Here is a 12,742-nt window from a genome sequence, read left to right as displayed (position 1 = left end):
CCAGGACTAAGCCAAGTGTAAAACAAAACTTAAAGGCAGATATTCAGGACCTATTTCAGATCTAAACCAGGACTAAATGTTCAGGCCAAAAACGGGATCAAATGCAATAACTAGCACTACTAGGACCAGGTCAAATTTAAGATTATACAAGATCTGCTCTAGACTTGGAATGACCCTAATTTAGACTCAGGAGTTCATGAAGATAAATGAGGCCGAAAGCGGGACTAAAGCGGGACCAAAGCGGGACCAAAGCGGGACTAAAGCGGGACTAAAGCGGGACTAAAGCGGGACTAAAGCGGGACTAAAGCGGGACTAAAGAGGAACTAAAGAGGGACTAAAGAGGGACTAAAGAGGGACTAAAGAGGGACTAAAGAGGGACTAAAGAAGGACTAAAGAAGGACTAAAGAAGGACTAATGTAGGTCTTAAAAAGGACCTAAACAGGATTAAACCTGTTTAGACCTGGATGATAAAGTCCTGGTTTTAAAGGACAATTTAACAAGGGCTTTAACAGAACTGAACCAAGACTAACTCAGTTACTCTTAAAATTAATAAAGGGAAACCAAACCAGGACTACACCTAGCATTTTTGAACAAGGATTAGAACATTAGAAAACAAAAAACACATAAGAATCCACATACCCCAGTCTGAGAACCACTGGTTTACACATTAGGGCACATGAATAGGGCACATTAGACCACACCAATGGACCCTCTCATTGGCCTCCTCAGTGAGTTGTGTATCAGACATGTGTTAGTGTGTTAGGGCTGACCTGTTGTCCAGCCTGAGACTCTCCCATGATGAAGCGGTCTCCAGGGCCATCAGCAGCTAAAGGTCAATGGATGTGATGTTAATGCAGTTATTTATAGAAATGAGACATTCGACAGTGAAAACACACTTAAGACATGCTATACAAATATATGGTATGAAAAACCACAGGTAGTATTGGGATCACTGAGTACGTTTGTTGGTTAAGGCTAAACTAGGATTAAACCAGGTCTAAACTGAGATCGACTAAACCAGGACTTAATCAGGAATAAACTATGACTAAACCAAGACTGAAGCAGGACTAAACCATGAGTACACTAGGTCTAAGCCAGGTCTAAGCCAGGTCTAAGCCAGGTCTAAGCCAGGTCTAAGCCAGGTCTAAGCCAGGTCTAAGCCAGGTCTGAGCCAGGTCTAAGCCAGGTCTAAGCCAGGTCTGAGCCAGGTCTGAGCCAGGTCTGAGCCAGGTCTGAGCCAGGTCTGAGCCAGGTCTGAGCCAGGTCTGAGCCAGGTCTGAGCCAGGTCTGAGCCAGGTCTGAGCCAGGACTGAGCCAGGACTGAGCCAAGACTGAGCCAGGACTGAGCCAGGACTGAGCCAGGACTGAGCCAGGACTGAGCCAGGACTGAGCCAGGACTGAGCCAGGACTGAGCCAGGACTGAGCCAGGACTGAGCCAGGACTGAGCCAGGACTGAGCCAGGACTGAGCCAGGACTGAGCCAGGACTGAGCCCGGACTGAGCCCGGACTGAGCCCGGACTGAGCCCGGACTGAGCCCGGACTGAGCCCGGACTGAGCCCGGACTGAGCCCGGACTGAGCCCGGACTGAGCCCGGACTGAGCCCGGACTGAGCCCGGACTGAGCCCGGACTGAGCCCGGACTGAGCCCGGACTGAGCCCGGACTGAGCCCGGACTGAACCAGGACTGAACCAGGACTGAACCAGGACTGAACCAAGATTAAACCGGGACTAAATAAAGTCTGAAGCAGGACAGAAGCAGGACTGCTACAGGACTAAACAAGGGCTGAACCAAGACTAAACCAGGACTAAACCAGCAATTTTGGGGTTTCTGGAACTACCCTCTCATGGTTAGTGTTTCAAAATAAGAATAAGGTTTAAAGGTAATTTAAACGTGAATTACCCTGATGTTGGAAATTCCAGATTAGAATATTTGTTTACCAAAAACAAAACAAAAAAACAATAATTTTACACACTCATTTAACACTTTGATATGTTAGAAGATGGGTTCAAAATCTTAAGAATGGGAGACATCTTTACCACCTCTTTTACATATGTTTACCAAAAGTGCCTATAAACACAAACTGTACTTCTGTCTCCATTTATTTCTTTCAAATAGATCTGTGTATAACGTAACGTTGTATATAGTGTGTCTATAGTATCTTACCTCGTACAGCATATCCGTCTTTAACAGAAGCAGGGAACGGAGGAAGGTTGTCTTTGGCATAGATGTCCTGAGCTAGCACCCGGCCCAAACCATCTGAACAATACAACACACACAGGATATCAATAACACTAATTATCAAGGTCTAAGAATATCCAAAACTCTGTGTGATATTACCAGTGATGTTTTGGGAAGGCACATTGTACTACAGTCACTTATTCACATACCTAATTATTTGGCTTAAGACTGAAGTGTTTAATGGTTGTAATTTTTCATCAAGCTGGCTGTAATGGAGCAAAGAATCATAGTCTATGTAGTTTCCTCTGCATTTTTTCATCATGCTAGTGCTAATCATAGAGTTAATCATTGATACAGGAACATGTAATACCAGATCACATGACTGCATAAGGCTAAGAACTAGCTGCACCAAAACAGAGACAGGAAAGAGGCTTTAGCTGTTTTGCTTCACAAAAATGGAATACACTCCAATGAAAAGCAAAGCTGGATACGTTGGTGACACAAGCACACTTTAATAATGTGGTAACAAACTTTTACAAACACACACCTGCTCCTCTTTTTAATGTTTTACATGGACTTGTATATTGTACACTGTTTTGTTTGTTTTCTGCTTGTATGATATTTTAAACACGGTGCCCATGAAAAAGAGAACCTATGTGCTCTCACTGGGTTCCCCTGTATAAATAAAGATAAAAGAAACAAAGAAAGAAAAATACTACAAACCTTTTAATGAAGACTCAGGAGTTTATTATGAAAATGGTGGCTAAAAAGTGAAGTAGAACTAAACTAGGAACAACATCAAAACCAGGATCTGTCCAAAGGCACCCCTGATCCAGCTCTGGATGAAATACTGTATTTTTCGGACTATAAGTCATACTTTTCTTCATAGTTTGGCCGGATGTGCGACCTATATGTGAAATTTGTAAAGTATCATCTTCCATTATACATTTCATATTTAATTCCCATTATTTAGTTCCCCTTCTCTTACAAGACCATCAAGGTGATCATTTTTCATTTGGAACTATGTCGTAAATGTTTAGTCATAAGTCTAGTTTAAGGTTGTGAAAACTGCTTCCTGTCTTCCGGTTCAGCCTTTTTTTTTTTTTACGCTAATGCGAAGTCTTACCTGACAGAGCACTATTTAAGAAACAATTGAAAGTAAACTATAAAGTTTTGGTTTTGGCGGTTTGGTTACTAGCGGAGCAAAGTGGTATGTTTATTTTCCATGTGTTCATATACAATTTTGTGTGTAGATGTAATATGAGCCAGAGTTTATGTTATATTTGATGAGTTTGCTAGTTCTACTGTGATGAATAAGTAAGCCACAGTAAATATCGTGAAAAGAACTCTGTCTGCGGACAAGCCAGCATGTTACATTAGCGTAGTTATTTGATCAACTGTTTATATCTTACATAAACATACCAGACATGTATTCAGATCATTGTCTATGTGTTACGTTAGAGTGCTGTACTGCTATTCAGCCTGCTGTTCTCCATTTTATTGTTATTATTATAACATGCCTTTAAAGATAAAATGTCTGTTCTTGCTCTCGGATTTTGTAAAATAGATTTTCCCAAAAAATGTGACTTATAGTCCAGTGCGACTTATACAAGTTTTTTTTCTTCATTATGGTGCATTTTTTTCACTGGTGTCACTTTTACACCAGAGCAATGTATAGTCCAGAAAATACGGTACTCAGATTTGTTACTTGAGTAACTTTTTTCCTCTGTATCTGTACTTTTACTTAAGTAAAAGTATCACATGAAAAAATTTACTTTAGTAAAAGTATTTAAGAAGCTGTTTAAAGCTGTTTAAAAATGTCTAAAGCACTTTGTGTTCAATTTTTTTGTATGAAAAGCGCTCTATAAATAAAGTTTGATTTGATTTGATTTGAAAATGTACTTAAAGAGTAAAAAGTAAAACTATTTCACACAAGTGTCTCTCATTGTGTTAGTGTTAAATGTAGTGATACCGATTCAAAAATTATGCATATTTTGCTCACAGTAGCAATATTAAGCAATTGCTTATTTTTTCTCATGAATTTTGTGTATTTATTTTCGTTTGTTGAAAAATGAAAACTTTAGTCAGGATGTTACCATGAACATGGCAAAAAATATCTCTTCAAATGATATAAAAAGTACTTTTTACTTTTCAGTTCAGCTCAAAAATGTAGTGGAGTAAAAAGTACACATACTGAAGTAAAAGTAAGCACTGTAAAATGTACTCACGTCGAATTTTTAGACATCTGTACTTTACTTAAGTACAGTACTACTTGTACTTAGTTACCTTCCACCACAGCCCTGATCAAAGTAAGAGTGCATGTTTTTCACTAAAAAGTTACATAGTGCACCTTTATCCGTACTTCCATTTTGTGTTGTTAAAACTAGCTCTAGAGACAGCAGCTGGCGATCTGACCTCTGTAGTTAATGACTTCAATTCCCAGGATTGGCGTCATCTCCAGAACCGTGATGAAGGCTTTGTCCATCGACGTCAATGGGAAAGGGGACATGCGATGACGACGTGCTACTTTACTGATGTCCACTGCACTGTGACCTGGACAGAGACGAGTTTAAGTTTAAATATATACAGAAAAACCCAACTGAAGGGGGCACATGTTTATGAAAAAAATAAAATGTCTCTTACTGAACTTACTGGCTCTCAGAATGTTCTCATTGCTGCCGCATCGAGATTGAACCTGCACACAGACACAGAGGCTGCATTTGGACAGAGTGTGGAGGTTTAAATGCATGGAAATAGTCAATACTCTAAGGCTGCATTCACACTTACACATACCGGTTTGATCACAGTTAAGTCCTAATGTAGACTTGGTTTAGGCCTGGTTTTGTCCTGGTTCTAGTCCTGGTTCGATCCCACTTAAGTCCTGATGTAGACTTGGTTTGGTCCGGCTCTAGCCCTGGCTCTAGGCCCTGGCTCTAGGCCCTGGCTCTAGGCCCTGGCTCTAGGCCCTGGCTCTAGGCCCTGGCTCTAGGCCCTGGCTCTAGGCCCTGGCTCTAGGCCCTGGCTCTAGGCCCTGGCTCTAGGCCCTGGCTCTAGGCCCTGGCTCTAGGCCCTGGCTCTAGGCCCTGGCTCTAGGCCCTGGCTCTAGGCCCTGGCTCTAGGCCCTGGCTCTAGGCCCTGGCTCTAGGCCCTGGCTCTAGGCCCTGGCTCTAGGCCCTGGCTCTAGGCCCTGGCTCTAGGCCCTGGCTCTAGGCCCTGGCTCTAGGCCCTGGCTCTAGGCCCTGGCTCTAGGCCCTGGCTCTAGGCCCTGGCTCTAGGCCCTGGCTCTAGGCCACTTGAGGACCCAACCAAGTCTACATCAGGACTTGGTTTGGTCCTGGTCTAGACCTGATTCTGACCTGGTCCAGGTTTAGTCCCAATTCAGTCCTGATTCTGACCTGGTCTGGGTTTAGTCCCGGTTTAGTCCTGATTTTGACCTGGTCCAGGTTTAGTCCCAGTTTAGTCAGCGTTGAGTCCTGATTTTGGTGTGGTGTTCATGCAAGTGTGAACGCACCCCTAAAACTCTTTTTCAGAGGATGATCACAGAAATATGTGGCTTAAACTACTGTCATTCAGAAACACTTCGATTTAGTTGAACTAAAGTCATGGGGCTCAACTGGCATCAAAGCAGTTTGTAAAAACTGTGATGACATTTTACTTTTCTTCACTATATGTAATTGAATTGAAAAACTTTTAAATCACTTTTCTATTGTCGAATTAAAATGAAAAAAAATTGGTACTTTGCATATATTCTGTATCATATATTGTATATGATATAATAGGCTGATAAGACAAGTGTGCCAATAAAAACTAAACCACTATAAAATACTATAAATGCTGGTGCCTTTTTTTTTACCTGAGCTGGAGCAAGTTTTTGGGACATTTTTCTAATGTATCACAACTGAAGACAGTGCTAAAGTCCCATTCATTCCCATTCAATTCAAAAAGCACACAAGTCCCGAGACTAAGTTATCGTGTACAGTAGTTTAGATGCAAATTCAAATCTATATAATTAGTGAATGTCCATCTTTTTTTACATTTGATAGATTTTGAAAAAGGAGAAAAGGAGGGGGTAGATTTCTCTTTCATTATTGGTGTGTGTGGCTAGTTTCTGGATTGGGTGAATGTTGGGGGGGGGGGGGGGGGGGGTGCATGTTTTTGGGGGGGTGCATGTTTTTGGGGTGGCCTGTTTGGGGTGCCGGGTGTACCTTGGGTGTCGGGCATGAGGCGGTGGACAGGCGGGAGGTTGCCTGTGTTGCCCGTGGAGACTCAGAGGGGGTGGAGCTTAAAGAGGCCGAATCTCGAGGAAGCACCTGAACGCCTCGCGAAATGATCGAGTCCGGGATCTACACACAATCAGACACATACACACAACAAACGCGCTTAGTGCTACAGGCCAATGCTACAGAGAGCTCTTCAGTTGGAACTTATCTACAAGGGACTTTAATCAGTAAAAATACCTTAATTTGAATAAAGATATGTGGCGTTTATAACAGAACTGCTTATAAAATACATTGTGATTGCACTGCAGAAAGGGAACTAAATCAGCTAACAGACAAGCACAACTTCAAATGGGATGCCACCAGCTGCGTGAGGACAAAAGTTTGTTTTTAGCAAATATCTGGCAACCCAAAGCAATGACTTCATTAAGCTCTCTAATCAGATAATTAGCGTGAGAATAAAAAAAAACAAGTAAACAGGAAAAAACTTTAACATAATTAAAATAATACATATATAAATTGTATATAAATCACTCTAATTATTATCAATACATCAATCAACTCAATATTTCATCTGATGTTTACTTTTGTACCAGAGCCACAGATGGGTAATGTTTGCGAATTAGCGTAAACTAATATGAATTTCTTTATGCTAGGGGTGCATGATGTTGCAAAAATATGGAGTCATGATTTTCTGATACTAGCATTAGCATCTTTATTAAGATTAGCAATGTATGCTATTCTATACATCCTGCAGTCATTTCTGTGTAGAAATGGGGCAACAGGTGTGTTGGAGGAGAGGTGTTTGACTGAAAGGTTTTAAGACTCCCACAGTCTCACTCTTGGTTCACTTTCATGAGTACAACGCTTCGGCCCCTCTGACCTTCCCGGGGTATGGGTCACTAATAAAAATGAACCAAGAGTCAGACAGTGTGCGGGAGTCTTCTTAAAACTTCTTATGTCATTTTAACAGCTGTAAATATTCCTTTTTTGCAATATGAGTGAACAAACCTAGCAATAAAAAATATGCTGTTACAAACTCGATATAGATAAACATCTTCAAAATAAGAAAAACTTTCATTGTGGCAGGCATAATGATATCTGGCATACTGCATAGAAACTACAGACTTATGTGTCTGAGAGGTCTTTATGTACCTCCATTACAATGAAGTAAACAGCCATCACATCTACAAACTGCATTCCACTGGCAACAAAACATTTTAGGATGAATTGTAGTTTTCAGGCATTGAATCAAACTATATTCAAACATAGCAACAAAAAACTCATTGAAAACACAGTACTTTTGGCAAGAGCAGGAAGTGTGGTGTTGATAATGATCAATGAGAGGAAAGAAAAAGGAGGACGGGTCACTTGACATGTCTCACCTGGTCGTCGTGGCTACAGGAGCAGATAAAATGAGTGGGTGCAGGTGTGGTGCCGGGCAGGTAGGGGGCACCCTTAGCCATAACCACAGCATGACTGGTCTGATGAATATACACATGCATTACTGACATCCAACAAACAGAAAATAGACAAACAGGATAATGCAATGAAAGGGAGATATGAAATATGAATGGATTTACCTAACAAAACTTAAAACAACATAAAAGCAACATAAAATGAAATAATTTGATTTTTTTTTTTTAAAGCGTGTGCATTTTGTAGGGATGAAACATAACAAAATCAAAATATCCTGGTATAGCACCGTATTTCTCAAACCATGGCACATGTACAGAGCTCCTACAGGTGGTACTTCAGTTTGTGTTTTTTTTTTTTTTATTTCATTCTATCCACTTTTTTGTCCTCCTTTAAAACTACAATGATATAGCCTAATTTTAAACTTGGTGCAGTCCTAGATTAGCCCTGGAACAGTCCTATTATAGAACTGGTTTAGTCCTAGTTTAGATCTGGGATACTCCTGGTTTAGTTCTGGAATAGACCTGGAATAGACCTGGAATAGACCTGGAATAGACCTGGAATAGACCTGGAATAGACCTGGAATAGACCTGGAATAGACCTGGAATAGACCTGGAATAGACCTGGTTTAGACCTGGTTTAGACCTGGTTTAGACCTGGTTTAGACCTGGTTTAGACCTGGTTTAGACCTGGTTTAGACCTGGTTTAGACCTGGTTTAGACCTGGTTTAGACCTGGTTTAGACCTGGTTTAGACCTGGTTTAGACCTGGTTTAGACCTGGTTTAGACCTGGTTTAGACCTGGTTTAGACCTGGTTTAGACCTGGTTTAGACCTGGTTTAGACCTGGTTTAGACCTGGTTTAGACCTGGTTTAGACCTGGTTTAGACCTGGTTTAGACCTGGTTTAGACCTGGTTTAGACCTGGTTTAGACCTGTTTAGCTCTAGATTAGACCTGGAATAGTCCTGTTATAGAGCTGGTTTAGATCTGATGGTACTGGGAAAGCCAAATCTTTTCTTTGGTGTTTTCATGTGAAAAAAGAGGCAGTGATATAGCCGAATGCTATGGGTGACGTCACACTCTGTTAGTCCACGTCTTTATATAGTCTATGGTTACAGCCCTAATTTGTACCCTTTGTATTTTTGGTCATTGCTATTTATTTACAACTTTTTTGCCTTTCCTTTAAAGATGAGTTACTGAGTTACTTTGAGAACTTTTTTTCATGCATGCATGCATGCTCTGGAAATATATATTCTTAAAATTTATGCCATATATTTAGACACAGCAATTTACACACAGGATCTTACATGATATTATATTGTCCACAATTGCCGGGTTTCAGGGCTAATATTCAACACAGACAGGGGGCAGCTAAAATGAATGCTGTATATATACACATAAGGATTTTGTAGGGTTTTGGCACAATTAGAAATTATCAGGTTCAACATTTGTCAATTAAGTTGCCTTTCAGATATTTTATGACAAAATACAATACAGTTATTCTCAACAGGGAAAGCTGGCTCTTACATTTCAGAGTACAACATTATTAAGGATCTGAAAACCACCAATACTAAAGTGAGACTTTTGCATCATACAAGTACAAACAATCTTGTAGTAGTATTGTTATAAATAGCTCTTAGCCTTTTAGTTGTGGCTTTGTGCTGCAGTGTCCCACTTTCTCCACTACATTCATTAAACTTTTATCCAGTTTCCAGCCCCATCACTGGTCCTTCCTGGTGTGTCTCTACGGTGGACAGCAGGCAGATCCCATTTCTCATTGCTCACCTCCACAAACCTCCTCGATTCCTTAGATCTAAATCCCATTCAGGAAATAATGGAAAGAAGCCAACAGAGGAGAGACACAAACATCCTCTTGGCCGTTCTTCCTTTTATAGGCAGGAGTTAAACTATTAATCTCCAAGTTTAAACTAGATTTGGACATGTTTTCTATAGAGTTTTTTTTCGCATTTCTTCTATTTCTTCTGTTTTGCACTTACATATTTACACATTGGCTATGAAAAGGTTTCACATCTTCCCTCTATTGGTAAAAAAAAATCTAATACATTTACAAATGGTAGTGTTAAACTATGAGCATGTTACAACATCACATGAACACAGTCTATTGACAACAGGTCCATATGAGGTAATGAGTAATAACAGTAGCAGTTAATTAAAGCGCACATTTTCTCATTAGCTTTCCATAGTTGTACTACCCTTTTACTAGTTTTAGTCTTATGGCCATTCATTAGTTGAAGTCATTTTATTGGGGGCCACATATGTATAGCATTTGTACTATTAAATGCATACATTTTGAATTGAAACAATGAAAATCTCCACTGTTGTTGTAGTTAACCCTATAGTGGCGGACGCTATCGTCACAGATAGAGCACAGTTGCGGAATTTCCATTATAGTAACTCCGCAACCAATTGTGCCATCATGTAAATTCAAACTGTGTCTCAAAGCAGAGCCATGGGGGCTATTTACATTACATTTCATTGTCATTACGGTAATCTGCCTCTGTTGTCTCCTGAAGGTGACAAATGAAAGCGCAGATGCCGCAGGGATTTTCCCAGTCACTTATTGGATGCGTCAAAGAAAAAATACGAATGGATATGTAAAATCGAGGTAGTCGTGTGAAAAAATGCAGTACATTCTGATACTTCCTTTAACATGATTTTTATGGCTAACAAAATAATAAAAGCCTAGGTGAGCTATACTGATCTATAGTGTGCACAGTCCTTAAAGGGTTAACCTAGCACTAGTATAGTTTACCTGGGCTGCAATCATAGTTAGTTTAGTAGCATTAGCAATGCTGACCTTGAGAGCAAGCGTAATTTTTCTTTACAACACAGTTCTACCAAGGCATGGTTAGCATACCTGTCCCAAAGTCCTACATTTTACCAAAATACCTGCTCCTAAACCTAATCCTAACTCTAACCTTCCCCTGATGACATTCATTAGCATAGCCAATAATAAAAAGTGGGTGTAGTGTGGCATAACTGGGTTGGCAAAAAAACTGAACTGTCAAAACAATCATGGTTAGCTTAGCAGTACTAGGATTGTTTACCTACACAATGATCACAATTAGCTTAGCAGCAGTAGCATTGTTTACTTCTGCAACAAACATAATTAGTTCAGCGCTAGCATTGTTTACCTTTGCAGCGATTATAATTACCTTAGGAGCATTTGCATTGTTACCTTAGCAGCAATCATAATTAGCTTAGCGCTAGCATCATGTATCTTTGCAGCGATGTAGTTAGCTTTGCAGCACTAGCATCATTTACCTTTGGAGGGATCGAATTAGCTTTGCATTAGCATCCTTTATCTTTGTAGCGATCATAATTAGCTTAGCAGTATTAGCATCGTTTACCTTTGCAGCGATGGCGGCTGCAGTGATGTGGGAGGAGCTGTGCTGGTGATGGTGGTGATGGTGATGATGATTGTGCGCGTGGCGGCCTCCTCCTCTGCGCCGCTCCTCCTCCTCCTCCTCCTCTTCCTCACACTGGGTCCCCCTCTCCATGGTGTGGGTGCTGTTGTGCGCGTTGTTGTGGGTGTTGGACAGGGGTGAGGGCAGCTGCTCCAGGGCAGCATGCGTGGCCTTCACTCGGACATTAGCCTCACGCAGGAGGTCAATAGCGTGAGGCAGTGCAGGTAAGATGAACTGGAAACACTCCTAGAAGAAGAAGAGCAATGGTACTTTAGCTGCATTCACACTTTCTGGTTTGGTTCTGGTTTGAGCATAGACTGTATATATAAATTGACATAGCTAACATGCTAGCCAAATAGGAAGTGAGCATGGGCACGCTTCCAGCTCCATCGACTCTGGCTCTAATTCACTTAACACTGAAAAACCGTCACCTCACTCTTCATAGCTGCTGCAGTGAGCCTTGTCATTTTGGTCTTAAATGTTCGTATTAACCCGCTCTACATCATCCTGGGGTTTTAATTTCACTATTGTGTCTGTAACTCAGGATATGAACATTAATAACAGACAATTCAGGCACCTTCAACAACCTTGCTCCCGACTCTTTGGTTGCTATGATAATCGCGGTGGGAATTCCTCGTATGCAACTTGGTTCCAAATTAGCCCCTACAACTGTTAGCCTCAATCAGCTTCATTTGAATCGAGCCGAACGAGATGTGAAGAATACTTTCAAAATGTATTTAGTTACAGAATCCTGAATACCCTGAACAAAAATTTATTTTTATTCCGTCCAATCAGAGTACTGTATTCTGAATTTATTTCATTTATTTATGTTTATTTATTCAGTCAAACTCACTCAGACATGGGCTCTCTTTTTCATGGGCACCCTGTTTAAAATACAATACAAACAGAAAAAAACAAATCCATATAAAACATTAAAAGCAGGAGCAGGTGTGTGTATAAAATTTCGTTACCAGATTATTAAAGTGTGCTTGTGTCATTAATGCATCCAGTTTTGTTTTTCGTTGGAGTGTATTCCATTTTTTAAGCAAAACAGCTAAAGCCTCTTTCACATCTCAGTTTTTGCGTGGCTCATCCTTAGACTTATATAGTCATGTGATCTGGTATTAAATGCTCTGGTATCGATAATTAACAAGGTTAAGCAGGTGAGGGATTATGGGAACTTTTGAAGTAGTCCCTTATAAATATAGCAAAAGATGAAGTTTAAATCTGTCAATGTACAAATCGTTGGAGTGAAGACGTTTCGCTCCTCATCCTTCTTCAGTTCTGGTCAGATTGCTGGTGGATATTGTCTTATATCTATCTGGAGGGGGGGGCTAACTACACTGAAACCATAAACAGCTATTATCTCCAGTTTCAGATTAAACTACCCTATTCAACCTTTAACAACCCTGATATTGTTCTCTTCATTTTGGGACTAAAAATGGGGTTATAGATGGGGGAGAGATTATGTCTCAGGCCCCCATTCCTGTTTAAAGAAGGATTCT

General features: G+C 40.6%; 1 protein-coding gene across 2 annotated transcripts in view; it reads right to left on the bottom strand.

Annotated features, from left to right (window-relative positions):
• Positions 1–12,742, bottom strand: part of gphna (gephyrin a) — a 39,766-nt gene that overhangs the window by 16,463 nt on the left and 10,561 nt on the right. The window contains exons 7-13 of one of the 2 annotated variants that reach the window (XM_033988231.2): positions 11,181–11,483; positions 7,781–7,879; positions 6,384–6,521; positions 4,822–4,873; positions 4,594–4,731; positions 2,164–2,256; positions 771–826 (exon numbers count right to left, since the gene is read on the bottom strand). In XM_033988231.2, coding sequence (XP_033844122.1) covers positions 771–826; positions 2,164–2,256; positions 4,594–4,731; positions 4,822–4,873; positions 6,384–6,521; positions 7,781–7,879; positions 11,181–11,483 — 879 coding nt within the window. The remainder of the gene's footprint in view (positions 1–770; positions 827–2,163; positions 2,257–4,593; positions 4,732–4,821; positions 4,874–6,383; positions 6,522–7,780; positions 7,880–11,180; positions 11,484–12,742) is intronic. The other variant, XM_033988232.2, reaches the window with a different exon arrangement.

The sequence above is a fragment of the Periophthalmus magnuspinnatus genome, chromosome 22 (assembly GCF_009829125.3).
Source record: "Periophthalmus magnuspinnatus isolate fPerMag1 chromosome 22, fPerMag1.2.pri, whole genome shotgun sequence".
NCBI classification, from domain to species: Eukaryota; Metazoa; Chordata; class Actinopteri; order Gobiiformes; family Gobiidae; genus Periophthalmus; species Periophthalmus magnuspinnatus.
This window is presented reverse-complemented; position numbering and strand designations above follow the sequence as displayed.